The 26,040-nt window shown below is 40.5% G+C and overlaps 1 protein-coding gene across 1 annotated transcript in view; it reads left to right on the forward strand.

Annotated features, from left to right (window-relative positions):
- Positions 1-26,040, forward strand: part of LOC129713146 (thrombospondin type-1 domain-containing protein 7A-like) — a 354,070-nt gene that overhangs the window by 295,677 nt on the left and 32,353 nt on the right. Inside the window, exons 12-19 of the mRNA XM_055661980.1 lie at positions 6,269-6,463; positions 13,029-13,292; positions 14,805-14,983; positions 18,190-18,195; positions 20,032-20,165; positions 21,100-21,253; positions 21,889-22,030; positions 22,933-23,048. Coding sequence (XP_055517955.1) covers positions 6,269-6,463; positions 13,029-13,292; positions 14,805-14,983; positions 18,190-18,195; positions 20,032-20,165; positions 21,100-21,253; positions 21,889-22,030; positions 22,933-23,048 — 1,190 coding nt within the window. The remainder of the gene's footprint in view (positions 1-6,268; positions 6,464-13,028; positions 13,293-14,804; positions 14,984-18,189; positions 18,196-20,031; positions 20,166-21,099; positions 21,254-21,888; positions 22,031-22,932; positions 23,049-26,040) is intronic.

Genomic DNA, 26,040 nt, shown 5'->3' on the forward strand with positions numbered 1-26,040 from the left:
ACTTTAACTACCCCCACTTTCCAGGCTTTGAAGGTAGTTCTCAAAAGTAGGCTTTTTATCAGACAGAAGGACACTAATATACATATCTTACAAGCTCTAATTTTCATTAATATACTAAGAAATTGATCACTTATCTACTAACATTACTACCAATATATTATTTAGTATGATATTTTTAGCTTGAATATCAGTTACTAAAATCCAGGTTTGTATTGGTTGTCAGAGAAGGATTTCCTTGGGCTGCTAGCTGATGAAGAAAAATCATTCACGCTTCCGTTCCGTTCCGATCTTGAGAATATCACATTTTTTAATTTTCAAGGCAGTTTGGGTGTTTATTACTATTTCCGCCACAGCTGTCAATTTTGTAATTAGCTACAATTAGGTAACTAACTAATTATATGCTTCAATTTCAGGTCATCCAAGTAAGATGTTTCATATTTGTTTCAGAATGCTTCAATCTATAATAACTGAAAATTTCATTCAGTTCCCTTAATTTTTAAGAAAGTTATGTTTTTTTTATGTCAATTGACTGTCCTCGATCACAGCTTTAGTGTTAAGTCAATGGAAAAGCAATAGAGAACAAGATGTTAATTTCCGAGTATGAAAATGACCATAACATTTTTAATACTGAAAATATGAAAGTGAATTAGGTATCAAATTAAACTTATTTTTATGCTTTATCTGATGGGATAAATTACAGGCTTGATTTTAAAAATCTCAAAATTATGTAACATTCCTATACAAAGAGCAGTTTTCAAATCTGCTGCAATTCTGCCCATATCTTGAAAACTTAAATTTGTACACTGAGATTGCCAAGTAAATTGTCAATATGTGAATCCAATTACACATCCCCAAAGACAAAAATAATCCAAAATATATATTTTCGTCTTAAATCCCATTATTTAATTAAGTATTATTTAATTAGTATTGCATGCATCAACAAATTTGAAACATGATCTCAAATTTTGATGTTGATGCATTGGGGAAATCACACTTATGAGTCACACTCGATTTTTTTTTGTAACTTCATTGCTAGAAAATGCATTCTGTTCAAAAAGGTTATTGAGAAAAACATTCACAGGTACATTGCTTGCATATTTAATTGGATTTTGTAAATTGTCATGCTGACTGCATTTTTGTGAAATGATATCAAGATTTTACCTCCAGTAGACCTATTACCTCAGAAGACAATTCAAATTTATATTAAAAGAATCAGGTTGTTCTTGCAAGTATAGTTGAGACATGATAACATCAGCAAATTAATAACATAACAATATAGTTGAATTATAATCATGATTTATCCGTAAAGCAATATGTGATGTATTTTGGGGTGGATCTTGGACTATGTTGAGAATGCTGATAAGTCTGACTTCAATCATATCTATCAGGAACTTCCATCCACTTGGCTTAAATCACTCTTGTTTTTTGATTATTCCAAAGGAATGGATTCTACATCTATATCATGAGTAGGATCATTATTACACACCACTTAAACATCATTAAGAACGTTTCTTGCTCTGATCATCTGATACCTTTTTGGACCATAAAATGAACTACTTCACCAAGATTCCATTGTTGTGTCGCTTACTTCCTCATTTGCCTTTAACTCAATCAGGATACATTTTCTGCCTCAAGTTATTTTCTTTTGCTTCATTTGTGACCTTTTATTCATGAGTAAAGACAATGATACATAATGTAAGGCATGGGTCGGCAACCTACGGCCCCCGGGCTGAATGCGGCCCGTAACTGAAATCATCCGGCCCGCGGGCATTTATTTTCCCCGTAATTATCAGGCCCGGAGACTTCCATCATCTCCGGTACCTCCTGGACCTGAGGCCATGGCGCCCAAGTGTGGTGACGCAAGTACGCCTGCACTGGCGGCTGCAGTGGCGTAGCCGCTGAGCAGCGCCGAGCTCTGGCTGTACCACATCCTGCGCAAAGCCGCCGGCACGGCTGCGCACCTACTGTGTCTGGGCTTCACTGTCTTTTTAACAGGAATGTTAATCAAGGGGGAAAAAAACCCAAGTCAAATGCAAAAGGGAACTTTGTTTCAATGAGATCTTCTACTTATGACAACACAGAAGGAGGCTACCCTGTCTATAGATCTATTTTGGCTCCCGGAGAACAACCATATTAGTCTCATAATGAAAGTAGAAATGCTGGAAATACTCAGAAGATTAGACAGCATTGAGTCATACAGCATCTGTTGAGGAAAATGGATAGATAATATTTCGGGTTCACTTCTTTCTTTTCAAAAGTGAGGGCGAGGGATGGAGCGATAGGCATCTTTGATGTTGGAGTAGCAATGGTTGAGAGTCTTTGATCATTTGGTGCTGCAGTAAATGTGCTGGTGTTAGTTCAGGTGACGTCTTCAAACTAGCCTTATTGTATAATGCGGAAGGCCCATAGCCATTTGGTGTTTGTTGACCACAATGTGCAGCTCCTCCAGTGCTAGCTGATTGTCTGCCTGGGGTGGGATATAGACCACATTCATGATGATGGAGGTGAATTCTCTAGGGAGACTTGCATGTGACTAGTTTAGGCACCAAGATCTGGCATGACGATCAATTTCCATGCAAACCCTTTTTTCCACCCCTCTTTTGCTCATTTCTCCATTTCTTCTTCCTGGTTTCTACACGTGATAAATTAGCAACTTTATAAAGAGATATACCATGAAAGGTGTATTTGGCATTTACCTTTCTCCCAGTTTTATCTGGGGTGAAATAAGATTAAAGTGTTCTAATGCTGAAAAAGACTAAAAGGGAAATTGTATTTGATTGAATCCAAAACAAAATGTAGAAGAAATTAGAGTTAACAGAACAGATGGCTTCATCTCTCAAGCTCATTCTCAGCCAACAATGACAACATCCTTGTGCAAAGCAGATATCCTCCACCTGCTACCTCTTGATATGAAGCCATTTATTTCTCTGCAAATGCGCAAAACTTACAGCCTAAACCTCATTTATTTAATCTTTTTCTGCTTAATCCCTCTAAATAGCCTCATAAACTTATTTTCTTACACTTTTTTTTACACAAAGAGTGATGGGTGCCTTGAATGGGCAGATAGAATAGAGGTACTTACGAGACTTTTGGACAGGCTCATGGCTATGCAGGGAATAGAGGGATGTGGATCACTCCTGCTTCTACTTCCTACACCTACTCCTGTTCTTATTTTCTTGTATTCTTGCTGTCCTAGGCTTAAATCCTAGGATCCGTTCCAGAAATTACTTGACTATGGTTTTTATTTTATCAGTGCAGCAGTAGACATGTCAGATAATGTGTCTTGAAAATAACTAGGTGATAGAACATTACTGATGACTAATAGCAAGCACGCACCATCTACCCCTTCAGAGTCCTTAATGGCCATTAGCCACCTTAGAATCTACTAAACCTAAGTGGAATAAGTTATCCTCACTCCAAGGGACTGCATCAGACTGCATCAGTACAGCTGACGGAGGTATTCACGAGAATCTTCAATCTGTCTCTATCTTTGGCAACGGTCCCCAAGTGCCTGAAAACAGCCACCATAGTGCCGGTACCAAAAAAGTCTAAAGTCACCAACCGGAACAACTACCGCCCGGTTGCCCTAACTCCAATCCCAATGAATTGCTTCGAAAGGCTGGTCCTCTCCCACATCAAATCCAGCATCCCTGCCTCACTGGACTCTCATCAATTTGCATACAGGGCAAATAGATCAGCAGAGGATGCCATCTCTCTGGCTCTTCACACTGTCCTGACTCATCTGGACAGACAGGGCACGGTATGTGAGGATGCTCTTCATTGACTATAGCTCTGCATTCAATACGGTCATCCCCACCAAGCTCACCACCAAACTCCACCAGCTAGGCCTCAGCTCGCCGATATGCGATTGGATCCTGAACTTTCTGACGGAGTGACTGCAGGCAGTGAGACTGGGCCCACACCTGTCCTCCACTATCACCCTGAGTACCGGCACACCACAGGGCTGTGTACTAAGCCCCATGCTCCACTCCCTCTTCACTCATGACTGTGTTCCTGCATTCGACACCAACAACATCGTGAAGTTTGCAGACGACACAACAGTGATTGCGCTGATCACCAACGGTGATGAAACAAAATACAGAGCGGAGGTGCAGAAACTGGCGGACTGGAAAACACGTAACAACTTGTCACTAAACACCTCCAAGACCAAGGAGCTGATTATTGACTTCAGGAGGTCCCATAATGGAGAATACGCTCCAATCTCCATTTACGGGGAAAGTGTGGAGAGAGTGTCCAACTTTAAGTTTCTGGGCACTCACATTTCTGAGGACCTCACATGGTCCACCAACACCGCTGCGCTGGTCAAGAAGGCACAGCAACGATTGTTCTTACTGAGGACATTAAAAAAGACTGGTCTGCCCCAACAGCTGCTGACAACGTTCTACCGCTGCACCACAGAGAGCATATTAACGTATGGCACCTCTGTGTGGTATCTCAGCTGCACGGAGGCAGAGAGGAGAGCTCTTCAGCGCATCGTCCACAGAGCGCAGAGGATCATTGGGACACAGCTACCATCCTTGGAGGGCATCTACTACACACGGTGCCTCAGGAAGGCCGTCAGCATCCATAAAGACTCCTTGTAACTACTTCCCTCCGGCAGACGTTACAAGGCCTTCTACGCCCGAACCTCCAGACTCAGAAACAGCTTTATTCCCAGAGCTATAGTGGCTCTGAACCGGCCCTGCTGAGTGCCCCCCACCCCCCATGGACTGTCTCCCTCGGATGGTCACGTCGCACAGCTTATTTATTTATTTTACTTTTCTTTTACATCGTTTGGAAGCTGCGTACTAAATCTGGTTGCACTGATGGGCAATGACGATAAAAGAGATTATTATTATTATTATTATTATTATTATAGAAGAGATAAAGTTATTTTATCTCTTGTCAATGATATTCCAACTAATTTAACCTGTTTTAATTGCAGTGACCTTGGTGTTTAGATGCCTGACCACCTCTCTAGCTAACTTCCGTTGTCTCTTTTTGCAGCTTCACATAACATTTACAAGTATAACTATCTAAATGTTTCACCTAAAGCAATCTGGATTACTACGTTTCTTCTAAAGCCACCAATTGGAAGTGATAAGGCACCTCCTGCTCATACAGGTGGACATAACAGATCCCATATCACATCTGGAATATAGCAAAGTTATTCTTCTGAAATATATCCTTCAACCTACATGCCTAAACTTGACCAGTTCCTATTGTGCCTGGAGTGAAGAGAACTGTCTCATCCTGAACACAACTAAGACTAAAGAGATGGTGGTTAACTTTGGCAGGTCCAAGCTCCCCCTTCAGCCGGTCAACGCTGCTGAGGCTGACATTGAGGTGGTGCAGACATATAAATACCTTGGAGTGCACCTTGATAACAAACTGGACTGGCCTGTCAACTCTGACTCCCTCTACAAAAAAGGCCAGAGCAGACTCTTTTTCCTCAGAAGGCTCAAATCCTTCAATGTGTGTAGTGACATGCTGCACATGTTTTACAACACTGTGGTTGCAAGTGTTATTTTCTACGCTGTTGTCTGCTGGGGCAACAGCATTAGTGACAAAAACAACAAGAAACTGGTCAAACTGGTTAAACGAGCTAGCTCAGTGCTGGAGGGGAGAGTAGACTCTGGGATGGATGTGCTTGAGAGGCATATGAGGCACAAGGTGCAGGTCATCCTGAAAAACCCCGGGCACCCCCTCCATGTAATTCTGGAGTCAAAAGAGCACTCGGAACAACAACTGGCTCCTCTCCCTGTCCTGTAGAACGGAGCGGTTCAGGAGATCCTTCACCCCTGCAGCCATTAGATTTTATAATTCGGACCGCTATGCTGTAGGGGGATGCATTTTTGCAATTTTTAATTTTTAATTGTTAATTATTGGTCTTTTTAAGTATTTATTGCCCTCAGGTAGTGTCCACAGTGTATTCTATGTATTTTCTGTCTGCGTTCGTTCTGAATCTGTGGGTTTGTTGGTTGGGGGCTTCTGGACATCTGAATTTCCCTGAGGGGATCAATAAAGTATTTATTATTATTATTATTATTAGTATTATTATTATTATTATTATTAAACAATTTTTCATCTGGTCATGATCATATTGTCATTGGTCAGATTTTGTTGTCTGCAATTTGACGATTGGATTTTCTACATCTCCACAGTAAATGTAATTTCAAAGAAATATTTCAATTGTTGTAAATCTAATATGGGACGTCCTGAGGTTGTGAAAATAGCTGCACCGATCTAAGTATTTATTTTATTTTAGCTTTATCATGTCGCAAGCAAGATGGTGGTCAAGTGGACATGAGCTATTGCCTGAAGTGGGCTGGCACAATGCCCTTCTTAACCCAACATTGCCAATTGCCCTGCCAAGATGACTGCCAATTCACCAACTGGTCTAAGTTTTCTTCCTGCACTGGTGACTGTGGTACAGTACAAACCCGACGAAGAACAATTGTTGGTAAGTAAGTAAATGAGTAACCTCCAGTGTAACCCTCACCTTCAACTGTGCTGCAAAGTAACCAAGCATGTTGACATCTATTCCATGCTGATCTTAATTTTATATATTCTTGCATAAGGGGGCAGTCAGAAAAAGACAATTTAATATAATTGTCAATTGTGTATGACAAGATTTGATTTTGCAATGTAATTCAATTTTCTTTTGTATCTATATCTTCTGGTAACAATTTAATCATGGATTTTTGCATTTGCGTTTTATAGAGAAACTTGTTGTGCTTAAACATAGCAATACGTGATTGGCAAACTAATATCACCAAAGCAATATAACTGACCTATCTACTTCTCTTAAATGTATATAGCTATATATTTTTCAAGGTATCTACACTATCAGATCACTGGACATTTAATGTAATTTTATTTAACTTCAATATGAAATAGAGCCTCATAAATTTAGAGCTATATTGCATGTTATAAAGTATATTGTATATTGCATATTATTGAAAATAAATATTGATTAAGATCTTTATAGTAGCTGATAAGTTATTTTTGTTAATAGATTGATGTTGGTTTCTTTAATAGTAAGATTAAACGAGTACTTACCAGTACGAAGTTTGATCTGTATTTTATGAGGAGTTACGGTGAGGGATTAAGTGAAGACCCCAGCTCCAGTGCGCATGCGGCATACTTCGAAGCAGCGGTGTGAAATCACAGAATAGACACAATATTTGAAGTAAGATAGTAAAGATCACGAGACATCAGTTTATTAGCTTGATCTGTATAATGAGGGTGGGAGCGGCGGGCACTTAATCCCTCACCGTAACTCCTCATAAAATACAGATCAAACTTCGTACTGGTAAGTACTCGTTTAATCTTACTATTTTACTTCGGAGTCACGTGAGTGATTCCGTGAAGACTTCAAAGGTCTGTGATTTCAAACCGTGTAACAGTTTTTATTTCACTCACTGCCGAAGTTTATGAGGGAGGAAGTGTTATCGTAATCAACCAGTGGATCTGCTTTCAAAAGAAACAGAAAGGTATTTGTTAACAATAACAACATAACAGAGCTCCTCTGAGCTTAAATTAATATTGCAGTTTGTAATATTCTCCTGCAATTAAATCAGGTTTATCAACGGTTTATAATAAAAAATGTTCTGAACGCGGTTCCCTTGACCATTCTGCTGTATTGAAAATGTGGTCAACCGGGATGTCCATTCGTTCAGCCGCTGATATCAATGCTGCCCTAGTGGAATGGGATTAAATGTATTATTATCTATTCCGGCAGCTTTCAGTACCTGCTTGAGCCACCTTGGAGTGGTTTGGCTCGTACCCCGTTTTGGGTTACTGTGGTTGACCCATAGGCTTTCCTCTCCCTCTAAGATAGTGGGTTGTGTCTATATTTAGTAGTAGATGGGTCACCACACTCAACCTGGACTCTGGTGGGTAGGCCCGGAATCCCACCAGTGAATCGGGCGTTCCTGGTCCATATAGCCATATAACGACTACAGCACGGAAAACACAGGCGATCTCGACCCTGCTAGTTCGTGCCGAATCCATATACCTGCGAGTTAGATTTTACCAGACCTAAATATGAACTTGATGCGTCTGGGGTAATCACCATGTATCCAGTCTAGTTTATGGAGTGACCGGACTCTTTGAGCGTGTACGAGAGCCATAAGCATGAGCCTTTTTTAAAACATAGATTAAGCAAGCTGAGGGATCTGGCTGGTGCCATTCTCTGAGGTATGTCAATATCACACCAATATCCCATACATGGGTATATACCTGGGTGTTTGGGGCTTATATTATAGTTGCCCTTCATAAGTTTACCTTCAGTGGATGGGATCCCATGCTCTGCTGACATGCGGTTTTAGATAAGCAGATAAGGCGCTCCATGCTGTATTTACGGCACTGTAACTCACCTTTTAGTCATGGTGTAGATGTTCCAGGAACTCCAATACGTCAGTGGTTGAATAGTTCGTTGTCCCTGCGTCGTGGCAGTATTTTACCCATGTTAGCTTTTAGTGACTGTTCGCAGGGATGCCGACATGGTGGTAATGGTTCCTTTGGATAATCCCAGTCCCTGGTAAGGTCTATTCAAAACCTGCACCCAGGAGTTTGATGTTTCCCTGGCATGGGTGGCTTATGCCTGATACTGGGTTGAGTCAGCAACCATGGTCCACTAGGGAAATCCATAGGTGACTCGCCCACCGTGTCGTGATGAACTGGGAACCATGGCTGTAGGCCGGTCGGGCACGTTCAATATCTCGGAGACAGATCCCATCTGTATTGCGAAGTGCCCGACGGATGAGGCAGAAGGGAGGAAGGCAAAGCAGAAATTCCCCCTTCCAGCGTATAGGCATCTATCGCTGCTGCCTCTAATCTGGTTCCTAAGTCACATACATGGGTTACTGGTGATTCCGTCTTGTGCAACCAAATTGATATCTGGCTTTCAAACTGCTTAATAAATTTAGCAGATATTTTGGGTTATGACATCTATTCAATGTAATCATAAATTGTACCCCGTGACATGGTGTCTCCTACTGTGTTCTAGCTTCCTAGGACATAGGCAGCTGATAGTTAAAATGTCTTTTGACACACCATTGACAGATTTGTTTGACCAATTTGTTGCACAATAATGATTATTATGCTCCCCATATGGTTGATGTAAGCCACCACCATAGTATTATCAATCCGTAACCACATATGTACGTGCTGCATTTGAAATGCATATGCTTTTTAGCCCAATAGGCGATCACCAATCCCAAGAAGTTGATGCCCGGTATGTGTAGTAACGATGTTTGTGACTTGGTCCATCTGTTACCTGTGCTGGATATGGAGTTTAGTTGCTCCCCAGCCTAAAGTACTGGCATTGGTTTTTAAAAATAACCAAGTTGGGATTGGTGATGATAATAGGGCTGAAAACTATGCCAAATATATGTCTGCCCACCACCTTAATTGTGATATAGCTTCAGTGGGTACATTCATGATTTGATTATAGTGACCAAAGTGTCTTGGCAAAGTAACAGTCATATGGACGGAATTGTTATTGAAGCCCAGATAATCCTTGGTAGTAACGCTTCAATTCTGGTTTATCTGGGCGTGGGATGAACCTCAGCTTTAGGGAGCTGTTTCGTAGCTAGAACTGCTCCACAGCTAATTCCTTTCTTTCCCCTAATATGAGGATATCATCCAATAGGTGCCATGATTATGCTTGTTTTCTTAATATTTTCATGGCCATTTTTAATAGTTTAGGGCGGAGGTTTAGACCATATGAAATGCTATATGCTCCCATGGTTGCCCTAACCGGGATATCCATGATCCAGGTAAATATATTTAGGTATCTATAATGATCCTAGTGTATGGTATAAGATAGTTAGCATCTCCCATATCAATGCTCCCCATAGGTATCCTAGGGAGATCAGATGTCTGGCAGTGACAAAACTCCACCTCCATCTTAAAGTGGATATACTCAACAGATTTATTTAGTGATATTAGATCAATGATGATGCTACATTCATCATCTTTTATAGTTTTGGTGAATATATTCGATACAAATTCCAATCCGTTTAGTAATGTGCCTGTTTAGTTCAGCTTGCCTTCTCACTTCTCTTTTCTTAGAGGGAGAAACAGCCCTTTGGGCGCATTGCTGAACTGGCAGTAAAATGCCCAATTTGAATTCGTTTTTATCCTCTAATGCTGTTGAGTATATTTTGGTTATTTGTGACAGCATCCCATGCTTAGCCCACTCCCCATGCAGTTTAGTAGAACACCCTTGTTTTAGTGTAAACTGGGAGGAACCAGACTACCTACCTCCATGCTTGTTGTTTTTCATGAAGGCGTAGTTTGCTGGTATGCTGGTGCTGTCGGTGGGGCGGCGCATCTTCCCACGGCTCCGCTCTGGGCCCCGTCTAAAAAGAACTATGGGGATCTGCAGCGGTCACCAGGCTTTCACCAGTCCTTGTTTGATATTGCTGGTGGATGCCGAGGGGTGCTGCCAGCTGGGTGTTGGATGTGATGTCCTGCTCGTCCCATAGCCTGCTCCCTCTTCCCCGCAGCAGCGGTTTGCATAGCCCCATATATTCGGGGTTGCGGGCAGGTCTATATGCACCATCGTTCAGTCGAGTATCCCAAATATGGGAACATCTTAGGCGTCAGCACCAAAGGCGAGCAAAGGTGGTAACATCTTGACCTTCTGTAGAATTCGCTGCTTGTCTGTGAGTCTACGAGACCCAGCTGCCTGCGGATTTGCCTCTGGAAAGGCCTGTTCCTGCAGGGCTTTTGTTGGGAAGATGGTCGCGTGGAGGAGCCATGTAGTGGCCCACGACACCCAGTGGCTCTTCCTGATCCTGCTCCCCTGGCATACTGCTGTTCTCGTCCGCCTGCCCAGCACTTAAGCCAGCCCAGCCCTGGCCTCCTTAGCCCTTAAAAAAGGAGCATAAAGGATGCGCTAAATGGGAGGAGGCAAAGCACTCCACTCCGCTGTTGCATCAATCCCTCGACAAGGGAGATGGCTAGTGCAATAGCACTGGGGTAAGAGTCAGCTCCCTTGGCATTCAGCCAGTGCCCCTTTTACACCGGCGGCACAGGGAGCGGCTCGGTGTCGAGTGAGCGGGAGCATTGAAATAGCTCCACCGCTACCGGTGGCTGCCTCCCAGATAAGGACCCTCGTGTGGAGTTGGGCAGGCAGTCCTTCTCCTGGAGGTGAACTTCATGACCTCCTCTGGCTTGGGGAGACAGACATACTCATTTTTGCTGTCTCCAACCTGTTCCAGCTTGGAGGAAGATGGCTCCTGTAGAACCTGTAAATTGGTAAGATTTCCCCTTACCTGCATGTAGAGGCTGCCTGCCGTTTTCCAGGCGGCGTTGTGGCGGTTCCCGGGCGGTGATTCTCCTGGTCAGGAGTCTGCAGGGCTGCCGGTCGGGTTTTTTAAAATTTCCCGCCGGTCCGCGGCTGTACGGAACAGCTGTTCAGCGGACCGGTATTAGCGCAGCTCCCTGCAGCGGTCCGCAGCGTTAGCGGTCCGGGTGGCACCTTTGGTCCGCAGCGTTAGCGGTCCGGGTGGCACCTTTTCCCCGTCACTGTCGGCCCCACGCTGGAGTCGAAACGGGGCCCGCTCACCATGCCTCACTTTGCTCCCCCTGGAGCAAAAACCACAAGGCCCGATTAAGGTAAGTACTTACCTCTCGTCCTTGGATGCGGGAGCTGCCGACTCCCGGTGGCTGCCGCGTTCTGCACGCTGTGCGATTATGACGCATGCGCACTGGAGCTGGGGTCTTCACGGAATCACTCACGTGACTCCGAAGTAAAATTATAGTTTGACACTGGGAGAATTAAGTATTGACTTCTCTCAAGATTTTTTCAGCTCAATGTGTTACATTTAATTGCATGTGATATCAGTATATAGGTTGTACCATTTCAGAATTATCTTTTCGTTCTAAGCATTCTTCTTTCGTGTGGCATGCACAGCCTAAAGTTGTTGGACAACTTGTTCTATTTGATCTTCCATTTGTGCACGTCGAGTTGATTGCATTACTCGAAACAGGGCGGACCACGTGAAGGTTACAATCTTCCACCCCGTTCTAAGCATTCATTTGAACAATACAAGGTTCAAACAACATTGAGGCAAAGTGAAATACCAGACCGTACTCTTCATCGTTCAACTGTTCAATTCCCAGCCACTTTCAGAGTGCCCTTGTCTGTGACGCAATTTATTTTATATTTAGTCAGCTGGCAATACTTCCACCCATTCCGGACATTAACGTTCTAAGGGCGATTATTTTCAAGCCAGAGATTCTTCATGACGATTCTTAACCCTCCCCAGCCCTTCCTTGGATTAGCTTCATCATACTGAGGTTATCATTGATCATGCAACTACTGTACTTGTGTATAAATATTTTCTGATCTGTTTAATTGCTGGTTTTCATTTTAAAAGACACATAATCTGAGTTGCCATTTTGTGTGTATCTTTCAGCTTACTTAGCAAACGTCATGATTTGCATTATCAAATCATGAAGCTTGATATGGAATCATCAAAGAAAACTTATTGACTGGAAACTTTGAGAATATTAGTTAACCCAGATAATGTATCTAATTAACCAAAACATAGTTGGGAATGTAATGCTTAACCCCTACACCCAGTCAAATTGAGAAATGTATAGCTGCAGCAAAACTATGCCTATAAAATATTTTCATCTTCAACACTGTAAAAGTGATGTGGGTAACTACTTGATATTACTCTTCATGTTGTCACTCCCAAAGGGAAGTATTTTGTTCTCTTAAAACACTTTATCACATGACTAAGATTAGGAATTTTAAAGAGTTGGGTTTACATCTGGACACTATGATAATATGACCAATATAATATTAAATGAGTAACTGCCTGGTGTAATACAGATGAGATACTTTAAGTGTAAAACATTGAAATGGGTCAATATATGAAACTGGAGTTTTCTTTCAAAGTACCTTGCTTTGCTAAATCAACTGTAATATATTTTGCTGACATACAAGTCTTGGTTTTATTCTAATGTTTTTGTTGATTGATGAATATTTTCATTATTACTATCAGGGAAAAGCAAGAAGAGAGAAAAATGTAGGAACACTCAACTTTTCCCTCTGATTGAAACCCAGTTTTGTCCCTGCGACAAATATACAGCCCAGCCACTGGGCAACTGGTCGGACTGCATTCTGCCTGAAGGAAAGATGGACACCATGCTTGGCATGAAGGTCCAAGGAGATATTAAGGAGTGTGGACGGGGATATCGCTATCAGGCGCTGGCCTGTCGAGATCAGAATAATAGACTTGTGGAATCAGCACGATGCAACAGACATGGTTAGCTGAACAGTAATGAATATTTTGTATTAGTGTTTAACTGGGTAAACATTATTCACCACAACAAATCACATGATTGATTTGCACCCCCACTTACCATCCAAAATATTCATTTATTCATCCCCCACTCCTAGAATATCTGATTGTAGTCCAGAAAGTATTATTTCCCCCCATACTTGCATTAAGGTGATACGCATGAACTTATTGTTGGCTAAACCCCTACTTCACTCATTTTTATCCCTCCTTGCTCCATTTTAAAGCTTGAGAAATACTAGTAAAATGAATCACCACACAGAACAAGCTAGGGCTATTTTTTTTTCAAATAAAAGGTTTGTTCTGCAAATTCTCAGAATTTAGGACCAATTAATTTTGTTTTCAAGAAACTAGATCTTTTTAGGCGGATGATTTAACCTTTAGTTTGGCACCTTATCAATGATTTTCTGCAAGTCCAATAAGACCGCATCCATTGATTATTTATTCCTCTTCAAATCATCCCATCCCTCCTTTTCCATGTCCATGATTATGTTACGGTGTTAGCCAGTTTTAGATATATGGCATCTTCTTAATTAGTGTATTACTACAGTGTTCAAAGCCATTCAAAAATTCAATACTCTGAGAGATTTTTTAACAGCCACGTAATATGTACAATTTAGAAACAGCAACCTATTATATAACTCATCTGATGGGCTGTGCAGGAAGGAACTACAGATGCTGGTTTACTGAGGATAGACACAAAATGCTGTAGTATCTCAGCGGGTCAAGCAACACCTCTGCAGAAAAGGAATAGGTGACGTTTTGAATGGGACCCTTCTTCAGAATGAGAGTCAGGGAAGTGGGTAACTAGAGCTATGAAAAGGCTGAGAACAAAACAGAGATGGCACCGATTATCTGATTGTCTTTCCCCTTACTTAAAAGTTGGGGTCACCTCCTTTCACTATGGAGCCTCAGTAAATTGGGCAGTAGGTTACATAGCCTTATATCTAACCTTGACTCCTGTCTGATGTGGCAGAGTGTGGCCTGTTACCATTATTGTTCTATTGTTTTACTTTTGAGAAATGCTGTCACTTACATTACGCATTTATTAATTGAGCTGTTTTCATAGGAATTCAATTACCATAAAATATTTTATGATATCATATGGCATCACTTATATCAGTGGTGGTACAGTGGCACAGCAGTAGAGTTGCTGCCTTACAGCGCCAGAGACACGGGTTCAACCTTATCTTTGGGTGCTGTCTGTTGGTGTTGGTAGCATGTGGGTTTTCTCCAGGTGCTCCGGTTTCCTCCCACACTCCTAAGCTGTACAGTTTTGTAGGTTGATTGGCTTTGGTAAAATTGTAAATTGTCCTAATGTGTAGCCAAAGGGTGTTCGCTGGTCAGCATGGACTTGATGGGCCAAAGGGCCTGATTCTGCGCTGTATCTCCAAAATCTAAAGTCTAAAGATATGACTAATGTACTGACAGTCGCTATCATACATTTATAATTGATTGAATTATTTTCTCTTCTACCAGCATATATTGAAGAAGCTTGTGTCATCCCCTGCCCTTCCGACTGTAAGCTTAGTGAGTGGTCTAATTGGTCTCGCTGTAGCAAATCATGTGGCAGTGGTGTGAAGGTCAGATCCAAATGGTTACGTGAAAAGCCATACAATGGTGGACGACCTTGTCCAAAGCTTGATCACGCCAACCAGGTAATTATAAGCAGATTTCTGGAATGTAGATTATGCCGAGTTGTGTTTGAAACCTTTGATTGATTTAACTGTTGAGATGTCAGGACACTTACAGGGAACAGCTAATTAAACTGCCAAAAACAGCGGTTGCATCAATAATGAGGTATTTCCCCATTCCTATCCTCATAAACGTGGTAGTGTAACTGACACATCAAATCAGCAAATTGACTCTAAACCTAACTTTAAAAAACTATATGTTCTGTATAATTGAATGCAAATATCAAGCTTTCATTAAAAATGTGTCCATTACTAAATTATACAAACATTTTGAATTTAATTTTGAATCTGCTAATACTGGCTGAGTGCTGAAACACCTACTAGCAGTGCCTGGGTGTACGATTATCATGTAACTTTTTTTTGTGAATGGACGATGTGTTTTCTTTATTTCAACATTGTCTTTGCTAAAGCTGCCCAATCAGAAGGTCATAAGTGATAGCAGCAGAATTAGGCCATTCGACCTATCAAGTCCACTCTGCCATTCAATCATGGCTGATCTATCTCTCCCTCCTAACCCATTCTCCTGCCTTCTCCCCATAACCTCTGACACCCGTAATGATGACATTCTAAGCACATCATGGCAGGAACAGGGACAGAGTCAAACTCAGCAGCCATTAGATCCTCCTTCCAGTTGAAGCTGAATTGAACAGGGACAAATAATCAGCAGGGGTGGTTCCCAACCACCCAAACTATCCACTCCCACACTGATAAACATTTTTAGCGATGTGGATAAAGATAAGAAAGTGTGCCTAAATATCATAAAAAGTTCAAAAATTCCAAATTTGTTTTAATATTCAGGCTTTGCTTCTGATTCTGTTAAGAGCGGTGTACTGAACAGTGCATTGGCAGCAGACAGACCAAGGCCACCATGTTTGTGTGGATATCAGAAAATCAATGAAACTAGTCTGTTAAAACATACTTCATAAGGGATTTGATGTCAAAATCTTTTTTTTAAACCATGTGTAGATAGAGCAAGACGAGAATAAATGACTGCGCAGTGTGCGATTTAAAAACAAATCAAACCAATTTCTCTCGTAGGTCTAATCTAGTTTTGTACCGTGGAGACCCATTAGACTGATGTGTTCGGCCAAGCCTCATTAAAATGGGCAGCTGGGAAGCAATTGTTAGGAGGAGTGAGAAAAGAACAGGTTGATTTTCTGTCTGAGGAGACACTGTTGGAGAAAAAGGAAGTCTGAAACTGTCAACCTGTGCTAAATCTACTGGATATGTGCCAAATAGTAAGTTGACACAACGGCACAAGGAGACACAAAACACCAAATGTGCACCTTTCTTTCCCAGTTAAATAATTTTAATCTTCTCAGTTCAGTTCAGTTCAGTTTTATTTGTCATATGTAGGTTAACACAGGGTCAACGGTACAATGAAATGTGTTTGACAAGACAACGGGTCACCTCAGCAATGATATTACAAGGATAAAATTAAGATAAGAAAAGATAAGATAAAAGTGATATTGGTAGGTAAAAGACAATAATAAATAAAATAATCAACATATATGACGTGTTTATGAGTTCAGAAGCCTGATGGCGTGATGATAAAAACTGTTCTTAAGTCTGGTGGTACGTGCAGCCATGCTCCTGTATCGTCTGCCTGACGGTAACAAGGAGAACAGTCTGCGTGCTGGGTGGCTGTGGTCCTTGATGATGCTGTGTGCCTTTCACAGGCACCGCCGGTGGAAAATATCCTGAATGACTGGGAGACAGTTGCCAGTGATGTGCTGTGCCACCTTCACCACTCTCTGTAGTGATTTGCGGCTGTGGGCAGAACAATTCCCGTACCAGACTGTGATGCAACCCGTCAGCAGACTCTCGATGGTGCAACTGTCGAAGTTTGTGAGGATGCTGGCGTTCATGCCAAACTTCCTCAGTCTTCTCAGGAAATAGAGCTGCTGGCGGACTTTCTTTGTTATTGTGTCCGTGTGCAGTGTCCAAGAGAGGTCCTCAGTCATGTGCACACCGAGGAACTTGAAGGATTTATTCGATTTTCTTAAAGAGCATTTACAGATATTGTGATAATTAAAAGAAGTACAAAATATTTGTTGCAAAATACATTATAATAGGTAATTAATGTTATAACGACTTGAAATAATATTACACCATAGTTACTGGATCTTAGTAACTGAGCAAATAAAGTGCAATATAACAAAGAGTGACAACTGCTAACCTGTTGTAAAACTGCAAGATATTGCCTTAAATTGTAAAAAGAGATGTTCAAAATGTATGATAGAGTTCATTTCTGATAGAGCAATTGACAAAAAATACATAATTTGTTTTTTCCAAAGGTAAAGAAAGTAGCACTGGCGGTATTTCTGATGGAAGTTCAATTAGAAGTTTCAAACCAAAGTTGAGGCATAGATATGCCAAGACCTAGACCTAGATATCCTAACCTTAGATGGGGAAAAAAAACAGATTTGTCCAATTAAGAAGGGACCGCATGCCATTGGAGTCAATAACACAGCACCCTGCTTCCCTTTACTGTGAGCTCTAATGGTTTTAAACACATCAAGCCTAACCCTTTGTATTCCCCAAAGAGAAGGACAGGTGAGCACAACACTGCCCTTTCTCCAGGTGAGCACCATGCTGCTCTTTCTGGTAGACATCTCCACAATAAACTTTACTTAACAAGAGTAAAACACAGCTTGTCAAGTAAACAAGAATTGACTTCAGAAATCTTGTCAGGCGTGATCCCCCCTGCAATTAAGCCAAGGTCATGCCAAACGGTGACTCTATAACTGATCCTGCACCTTTGAACTTGTAATGACTATAAATATATCATAAAGTCCCTGACAGGCATACTGGACATGTTGGCCAATGCCTGTGGAACTGGAGCCAGTGTGTTTCTGTCCCATCTGTCTCATTACAGCTAGAGTGCTCTGCAAGGGTTGTAGAATTGTGATCATCATTTTGAATGAAGCTGGCAGAAATGAAGGTATTTAAAATTAATGATATTTGAATTACAAGCCTGGAAATCCCTTTGTCTAAGAATACCAAGATTTATTGGTCTTGATCTTATTTTAAACTTAAATTACAATGTCTGTTATTTCATTTAGAATGGTATTGAATTTTCTGAACAATGAATCACTTGAGATTGAATAATAGTATTTCTTTATATCTTTTTTATGCTTCTTCTTTGACAACTTGCATTTTCAAATCAGGCTCAGGTAAGCTAGTATGGTTAATCATAACACCTTGTGTAGTAATTATTTTTTCATTTGTCTACATTCCTGTTTAATTATGTATTGGCATGGTCATTTTCTTGTTGAATTAAAGCATACATGTGTGTGTGTGTGTGTGTGTGTGTGTGTGTGTGTGTGGTGTGTGTGTGTGTGTGTGTGTGTGTGTGTGTGTGTGTGTGTGTGTGTGTGTGTGTGTGTGTGTGTGTGTGTGTGTGTGTGTGTGTGTGTGTGTGTGTGTGTGTTTGTTTTTGTTTGCATGCACACGTGTATTTGCCCATCTACTTGTGTTTGATGAGGTGATCTCTATTAATCATTTTCTGCATTCACAATGTAGGTTAAATGAGATGTGTTTTGTGTAATTCATCTTCATTATCAATATGAAACTTTATTACGGTGACCTTCAAATACTTAACAGCCAGGAAAATTACTTCACATTATCTTATCTTTGAATAATAAGATGTCTGATACTATTTTAATTGAAAATGTAAATCTATTTAGCTGCAGATGACAGGAACTAAGTTATATTTTCATTTGTTAGTATATTTAATTAGCCTAAAGCTAATTTTTAAATTAGTTGTTAAAAGAAACTATTGTTCTGATGCAGGGTCTTGACCCAAAATATCAAAGTACACGTTTTGCCTCCACAGATGCTGAATGGACCTCTGAGTTCTTCTAGCATTCTGTTGATGCGCTTTGATGCAATTTTAAAACGTGTCATAGCAGAAGGTCTGAACCATCCTTGGCAATTATGAAAAAAGTGATAAACTGGTGTGGGCTGACTTGCATCGTATTCCAAACAACCAGGGACCCGATAGTGTGAAGAGGAAATAGGCATCGGAAGTACTGGCAACCGTGCACTAAATGTTATTCCCTTTTCACATATCTATACACTGTAAATGGCTCGATTGTAATCATGTATTGTATTTCCACTGGCTGGTTAGCACGCTACAAAAGCTTTGCACTGTACCTCGTCCAAATGACAATAAACTAAACTGAAATGAAAAGTATCCCACACCTGAGGAGAGAGAACCCAATTTAATGGTGTAAAACAAAATACAGCTGGACTGCATGCTGCCAAGAGACAAATAATTGCAACATAAAAGCACCAATGTTACTTTCTGATGTTAACACCAAATGTTTTACTGCAATAAATAGTTCACTTTTTTTTATCGTAGAACAAATATTCATTTGGTGCTTTTCAAAATAAATGATGGATTGCTTCATTTGTGTTTCTGCCACATTCCTTTAAAAGCTTCATATTAAACTTAGATGAGGATAAATTCATCTTTGGCTGCTAAATGCATGCAGGAGTATCAGCTAGTTGATATATTTGTCATCTAACAATTCCCTATTACCCTCTGCAATACACAAATTCAGTTCTGTTAAATTCAGTGGGCCTGAAATTATTTTTGCTTTACACAGTATTTCTTTTAGTCAAGACCGTCATTAATCCTGGTACCTGGACTGCCACATTTTCTTTTCTTTTATGCCAATAATTGTCTTACTTTATCCATCAAGGTCATCTTCCATTTTATCTCACCTTTGATCTTTGGTATTCCTCATGGGTTTTATCTAAAGGCTTCTCAAATCAAACCCTGCACAGCTGCAATAATGATCCCATTCATCATATTGCCAGACAAAGTAAAGGGACATTGAATGGCATCCTAAGGGCGTGAATCTATTATGTAAAAAGCAGAGAGGCAGCATAAATTGGAAGTTCACGCTAGTTCTAATGGTGTTGCACAAGGACGAAACTTAAGGATGGGTATGTGAAATAATTCATATTTATTTAAGTGAATACGATGTGCATTATTATCACAGGTGTATGAAGTGGTTCCCTGCCACAGTGACTGCAGTCAGTACGTGTGGATAGCAGAACCATGGAGCGTATGCAAAGTCAGTACTGTGGACCTAAAGGATAACTGTGGTGAAGGAGTACAGACTCGGAAAGTGAGGTAAAGCCAAATATGATCACTATATTATTATTATTCCAAAATGTTTGAAATGGTATGGTAATATTCATTCCCATAGAAAACGTTTTCTGCTGCCTTATATTTGCTTGGGAGCTAAATGCATGACAAATGAGATCAGAGACCCTGAGCAGTTGTGAGCAGTTGTCTGCCCTTTCTGAACTGATCCCAGCCAAAGCACTACTGAGAACACTTAATGGGTTTTAGTATTCCAGGATTGGGCAGGGAAAGTGCAGCTAAGGTTTCTGCACCCATTCATCATACAGTATTTGTCCCATGAGAAACCTGTCCCTTTGCTCATGCTCGCTAAAATACTGAAAGGCTAAACCAAGGCCCTTAAAGTTTTTTTCTTGACACCCAGGACTTACCATTGTGAGCACTTCCTCAATTTTTTATCAAGGATCTGAAGTAGCTCACAAATCCAAACCGATCTGACTGCAGCAACGTGTTCCCAACTGAATTATTACTTCCATTGGGATCACTGTTAGCACCTTGTTTTGTTATCTTTATTTGTTATATGGGTGACAGCAATTAGGGGGATTAATTCTTACGATTCCTAATAATATATTTATAAAGGGAATTAGTCCTTTAATAGAATAAATAGACCTTCTCTTGATCTTGGTACAATTAAACATGTTATCACTGATATCCATAGGAGATAAATGATATGTTATGAAAATGAGAAACCCACAAAAAAAGTTCTCAAGGATAAATAATGATAAGATATTTGAATTTGCTGCTGAAATATACACAAGCTGTGATATTTCAGAGTAATTTTCTAGTTGAGGATATATAGAATTCTCATATTACCTCACTTAATGGTTTGGATTACTACAATCAAGGGGTGGCTTCAGCAAAAGGTAATGTCATTAGATTTATGTGAGCTTGTTAAACTAAATAACTTATACTGAAAATATAGGTGTATGCAGAATACAGTGGACGGTCCCATTGAATTTGTCGAAGACTACCTCTGTGACCCAGAAGAAATGCCATTGGGTTCCAGGCAGTGCAAGTTGCCATGCCCAGATGACTGTGTCATGTCTGAATGGACAAGTTGGAGCAAGTGTCCTCTGGTAAGCAAATAGTCACTGGTTGCATTGAATATTGTGCCTGCTTTTGCCTTTAATCGATGCAGTAACCTGGTTTTCATAATTAATCTCCAAAGTAAACACCACTTTGTAATGTATTTCACTACTAAAATGGGTCAGCATCATAGTGAGGATCCCTTATTAATTAAAAAGGAGCGTTTTATGTAGTTTATCTTGATTATGGACTAACCTTGGGGTAACGTATAACCTTGTACCCATACAAATCTTAAATTAGCTGATACCAGCCTACAATGGCCTATTGTGTGCCCCACATTCCCTTGATTATTGGTGCTTTTTGCATATCTTTCATTCATTTCTCCAAAGTTCCGTCGATATCTCTCATTCCCCTTTCCCCTGACTCTCAGTCTGAAGAAGGGTCTGGACCCAAAACATTAACAATGCCATTTCTCCAGTGATGCTGCCTGACCCGCTGAGTTACTCCAGCCTTTTGTGTCTGTCTAATATTTAAACCAGCATCTGCAGTTCCTCCCTACACAAAAATTATATCACTCCTGTTGCTATTGCTGTAATGCATGAATTCAATTTGCATGGACACTCAAGTCCTATGTACGTCATTCTCACCATGGATTGTGCAGAAACATGTATATATTTTGTTTCAGCCGTGCAACAGTAGTGCCACTCGAGAGCGGTCTGCTCTTCCATTAAGACAGCCTGGGGAAGGAAAACCCTGTCCAGCTGAAACCAAGACTGAGCCATGTCATCTGAACAAGAACTGCTTTCACTACACATACAATGTTACAGGTAACTGTAGCTTTCTTTGCACTGCTATTTAAGAAGACTTTACTACTTTTGTCCCTGCATTGTTTTTAAATGACATATGTTAAACATGGGTGGTGTGGGATATTTCCCATAAACCATTAAAACAACCATCATTTAAATTTTATCCCCTAAATCTTTCCAACTCAGTTTCTTCATCTTCAGTTGAGCAGAGGAACAGAATCAGAGGAAGTGACTTTTCCGTTACAGCCCATTCCCTTTAGTTTTAGTTTAGAGATACAACATGGAAACAGGCCCTTTCAGCCCACTGAGTCCACACCAGCCATCGATCAGCTGTTTACACTATTTCTATGTTACCCCACTTTTTCATGTACTCCCTTCACACTAGAGGCAATTTACAAAGGCCAATTAACATACAACCCTGCACGTCTTTGCGATTTGGTGGGGAACCCATCACCCAGAGAAGACCCACGTTTGCAATGTACAAACTCCACACAGACAGCACCTGAAGTCTGGATCAAACCCATGTTTGGCACTGTGAGGCAGCAGCTTAGCTGAAACATCGTACCATCATTTTCCGCCACATATGCTGCTTGAACTGTTGAGTAGATCCATCAGTTTATTCTTTTTCATCTTTGCATTTACTGTGTTGATCAATAAAAATAGTGTGTTTTTCCAATGAGATCACCTCATATTCTTTTAAACTCAAGAGTTTTGTCCCAATCTCCGGAATCTCTCCTCGTATTACACTTCCCCAATGCCAGGAATCTTAAGATTTGTTTTTTATGACACAACATTTCTTCCAATGGCAAGCCTACCTTCGTGAAAGACTGCTTAAGTAGCTTCTGTGACAGGATGAAGTCCTTTTTTCTCCTTTAAATATTATATATACTTTGCAACGTTGCTAATTGTCTTCCATTTTCTAGATTGGAGCACATGTCAGTTGAGTGAAAAAGCAGTCTGTGGGAATGGAATTAAAACAAGAATGTTGGATTGCGTTCGCAGTGATGGCAAGTCAGTTGATCTCAAGTACTGTGAAGAGGTACGTCTGTGGTATAAGTGGTGCTGCCAGAGGAAGCTGCAAAGTAATCGCTTTGTTTAGCATCATGCTCCATTAACTCATCTAACACAGTTGGGAGGTTTTTCCCTCAATCATTTCCAGGCTATTAAAAATTACTTTGGACAAGCTTCAGTCAATCTCTTGTGACTATATCATTTGTTTTGCCTTTTTCACACATGGAGAGGTAGAAATAAATGACAAATGCTACATCCTAATAGTAAGTGTTTCAGTGTCGTTTGGTTTGCTTGGTGTTTGTATCAAACAAATATCACATTTGAGGAAGATTTTAATCCTTAAACCGTCTAAAATTGAACCCAGCTAGGTGCATATATAATCAGATCTGGTTTAAGCACAGCAAGTTATTTATATAAATTAAGAGGTTAAATGACTCAGATTTTTGGCAATTTTTTGATTTAGTAGCTGCGGGCTGGATTTTTTTCCAGGAATCAAGAAGTCAAGCAGCAATAGGAAAGCAGATAATGTCAGTTGCATTATTTAAATTATTTTTAGGTACTTCTTGTAGCCCAAAGTAATTCTCTGATCCACCTCACCCCATGCCTGCCTTTGTCTCCAAACAACCTCAACTTCATGCATTAAATCCAGGCCGATCCACCAGCTTCTAATTCCCCAAACCCTACAATCTTCCCCTCATTCCACTACGATCACCACTGTGTGTTTATTGCAAAATATATTCTCTCAATCAGGCTGGTTCCCAGCCAGCTAACAGGGAAAGATGGTTAAATCATTTCCTGTATTTAAATGGTATGGCCTTGACAATTCCTGTGCTTCATTGTTTCTCGGCTACTGCATATTCCTGGGATGTCAGGACTTTCATATGAAGAAAGACTGGATAGACTCGGCTTGTACTCGCTAGAATTCAGAAGATTGAGGGGGGATCTTATAGAAACTTACAAAATTCTTAAGGGGTTGGACAGGCTAGATACAGGAAGATTATTCCCGATGTTGGAGAAGTCCAGAACTAGGGGTCACAGTTTAAGGATAAGAGGGAAGTCTTTTAAGACTGAGATGAGAAAATCATTTTTTACACAGAGAGTGGTGAATCTATGGAATTCTCTGCCAGTTCATTGGCTATATTTAAGAGGGAGTTAGATGTGGCCCTTGTGGCTAAAGGGATGAGGGGGTATGGAGAGAAGGCAGGGATGGGATACTTAGTTGGATGATCAGCCATGATCATATCGAATGGCGGTGCAAGCTCGAAGGGCCAAATGGCCTACTCCTCACCTATTTTCTATGCTTCTATATTGAGTTCCAGGTAGCGGTGATATCATCCAAGAACATGATAGATTTACGGGATTGGGGGGTAAATGGAGAGATAGGTGGCTGAGTTAAAAATGAGAACAAGGTTGTGACATGGAATAGCTAAAGCTCCTGTTTAAGTGCAACACAAACAAAAGTCTACGTACATGCCTTTCCTTAATAACGGGCACATAAGAATCTATTTTGGGAGGAAATGTCAGGAATTAATTTGGTGGGGGGCTAGATTTGGTGGTGAAAAATCTTGTATTCAAAATCTCAGTCATGTATTTGTCTGCGAGGTACATGAAATGAGGATTGTTTCCTAAAATGTCAAAGAGTGATACAGTGTGGAAACAGGCTCTTCAACCCAACTTGCCCACACCAACCAACATGTCCCAGCTACACTAGTCCCACCTGCCTGTGTTTGGTCCATATCCCTCCAAACCTGTCCTATCCATGTACCTGTCTAACTGTTTCTTAAATGTTGAGATAGTCCCATCCTCAACTAACTCCTCCAGCAGCTTGTTCCATACACCCACCACCCTTTATGTGAATTCTAGAAAAACAGTATTTGCCTGATTGCTTTTATATCACCTGCTTATGTGTCCATGATAATGGGAATTGTCCAAAGTTCAGTGGATAATCGCACTCCCTACCACAGGGGATCTTGTGAAAAATATCGAGAAAACCATGAAAAATAAATGTATTTTCTATTTTGACTATCTAGAGATTATGTCTGTGTACACTATTCTTTGTAGTACTTCCAGCAACATTATCCCCCACTTGCCTCTTATTATTTGTGTACCCATGAGAACATAAATATATCCTTTGATTACTATATAAAAGAAATAGAGAATATGAGTGCTATAATAGAGGCTAATGTAAAACAAAATAAAATGGAACATGGGGTGGATTTCTGTAGACCAGTGGTACAGGACATGACTGAATGTAAATAATTTGATATTTTAATAGAAAAGAAACAGATTTAATATATATATATATATATTTATTTATTTATACAGAATGACAATTTCTGATCCTGTTAGGCTGTTAAATATGATACAGATTACGCTTACCATTTTTCTTCAAAGACACTAATAGCATTCTTCTGTCAGTTATTAAAAATACATTTTTTAGCATAATCTGGAGATATAGTGGAAGGATAAATACTGTACTATTAGTTTGTGAATATTGTAATTTTGACATATTACCGAATGGCTTTTTGAAACTGCCGTACGGTTGGTAGGAGAGGATTTCATGTTGAGTCACGGCATGAGACTAAACCCTCAATGAACAAACCTGTCTTCATTACACGCACATTCCCTGTACGCACTCAACTGAACAGATGTGAACAGAATCCAATCGATAGACACACAAAATGGTAAATGGGAAGCGTTCAGTGCCATTTCCTGGTGCTGTTTCAAATGAAATGTGTGGAAGAGCAGACTTTGTTTATTGTAATTCACTATCTTTGACAGCTGTTGAGGGATTCCATTTGATTTACGCATTACCTGCACGTTTAGAAGTAATTGAGGTTGATAATTGCTTTTATTTGTTATTAATTTTCATTGATCTTTCATTTGTACTTTCTGAGGCATTCCCTCAATCCCTAAGACCCTCATGTGAGCAACAGTTGCCCTGGGTACCTTGCCAATGCTACTCTTTGACAAGCCACTCAAAGATAGAGTTCAGTAAATAGCTTTTCACGCTGTCTCTT

This window comes from Leucoraja erinacea, chromosome 2 (genome assembly GCF_028641065.1).
Source record: "Leucoraja erinacea ecotype New England chromosome 2, Leri_hhj_1, whole genome shotgun sequence".
NCBI classification, from domain to species: domain Eukaryota; kingdom Metazoa; phylum Chordata; class Chondrichthyes; order Rajiformes; family Rajidae; genus Leucoraja; species Leucoraja erinaceus.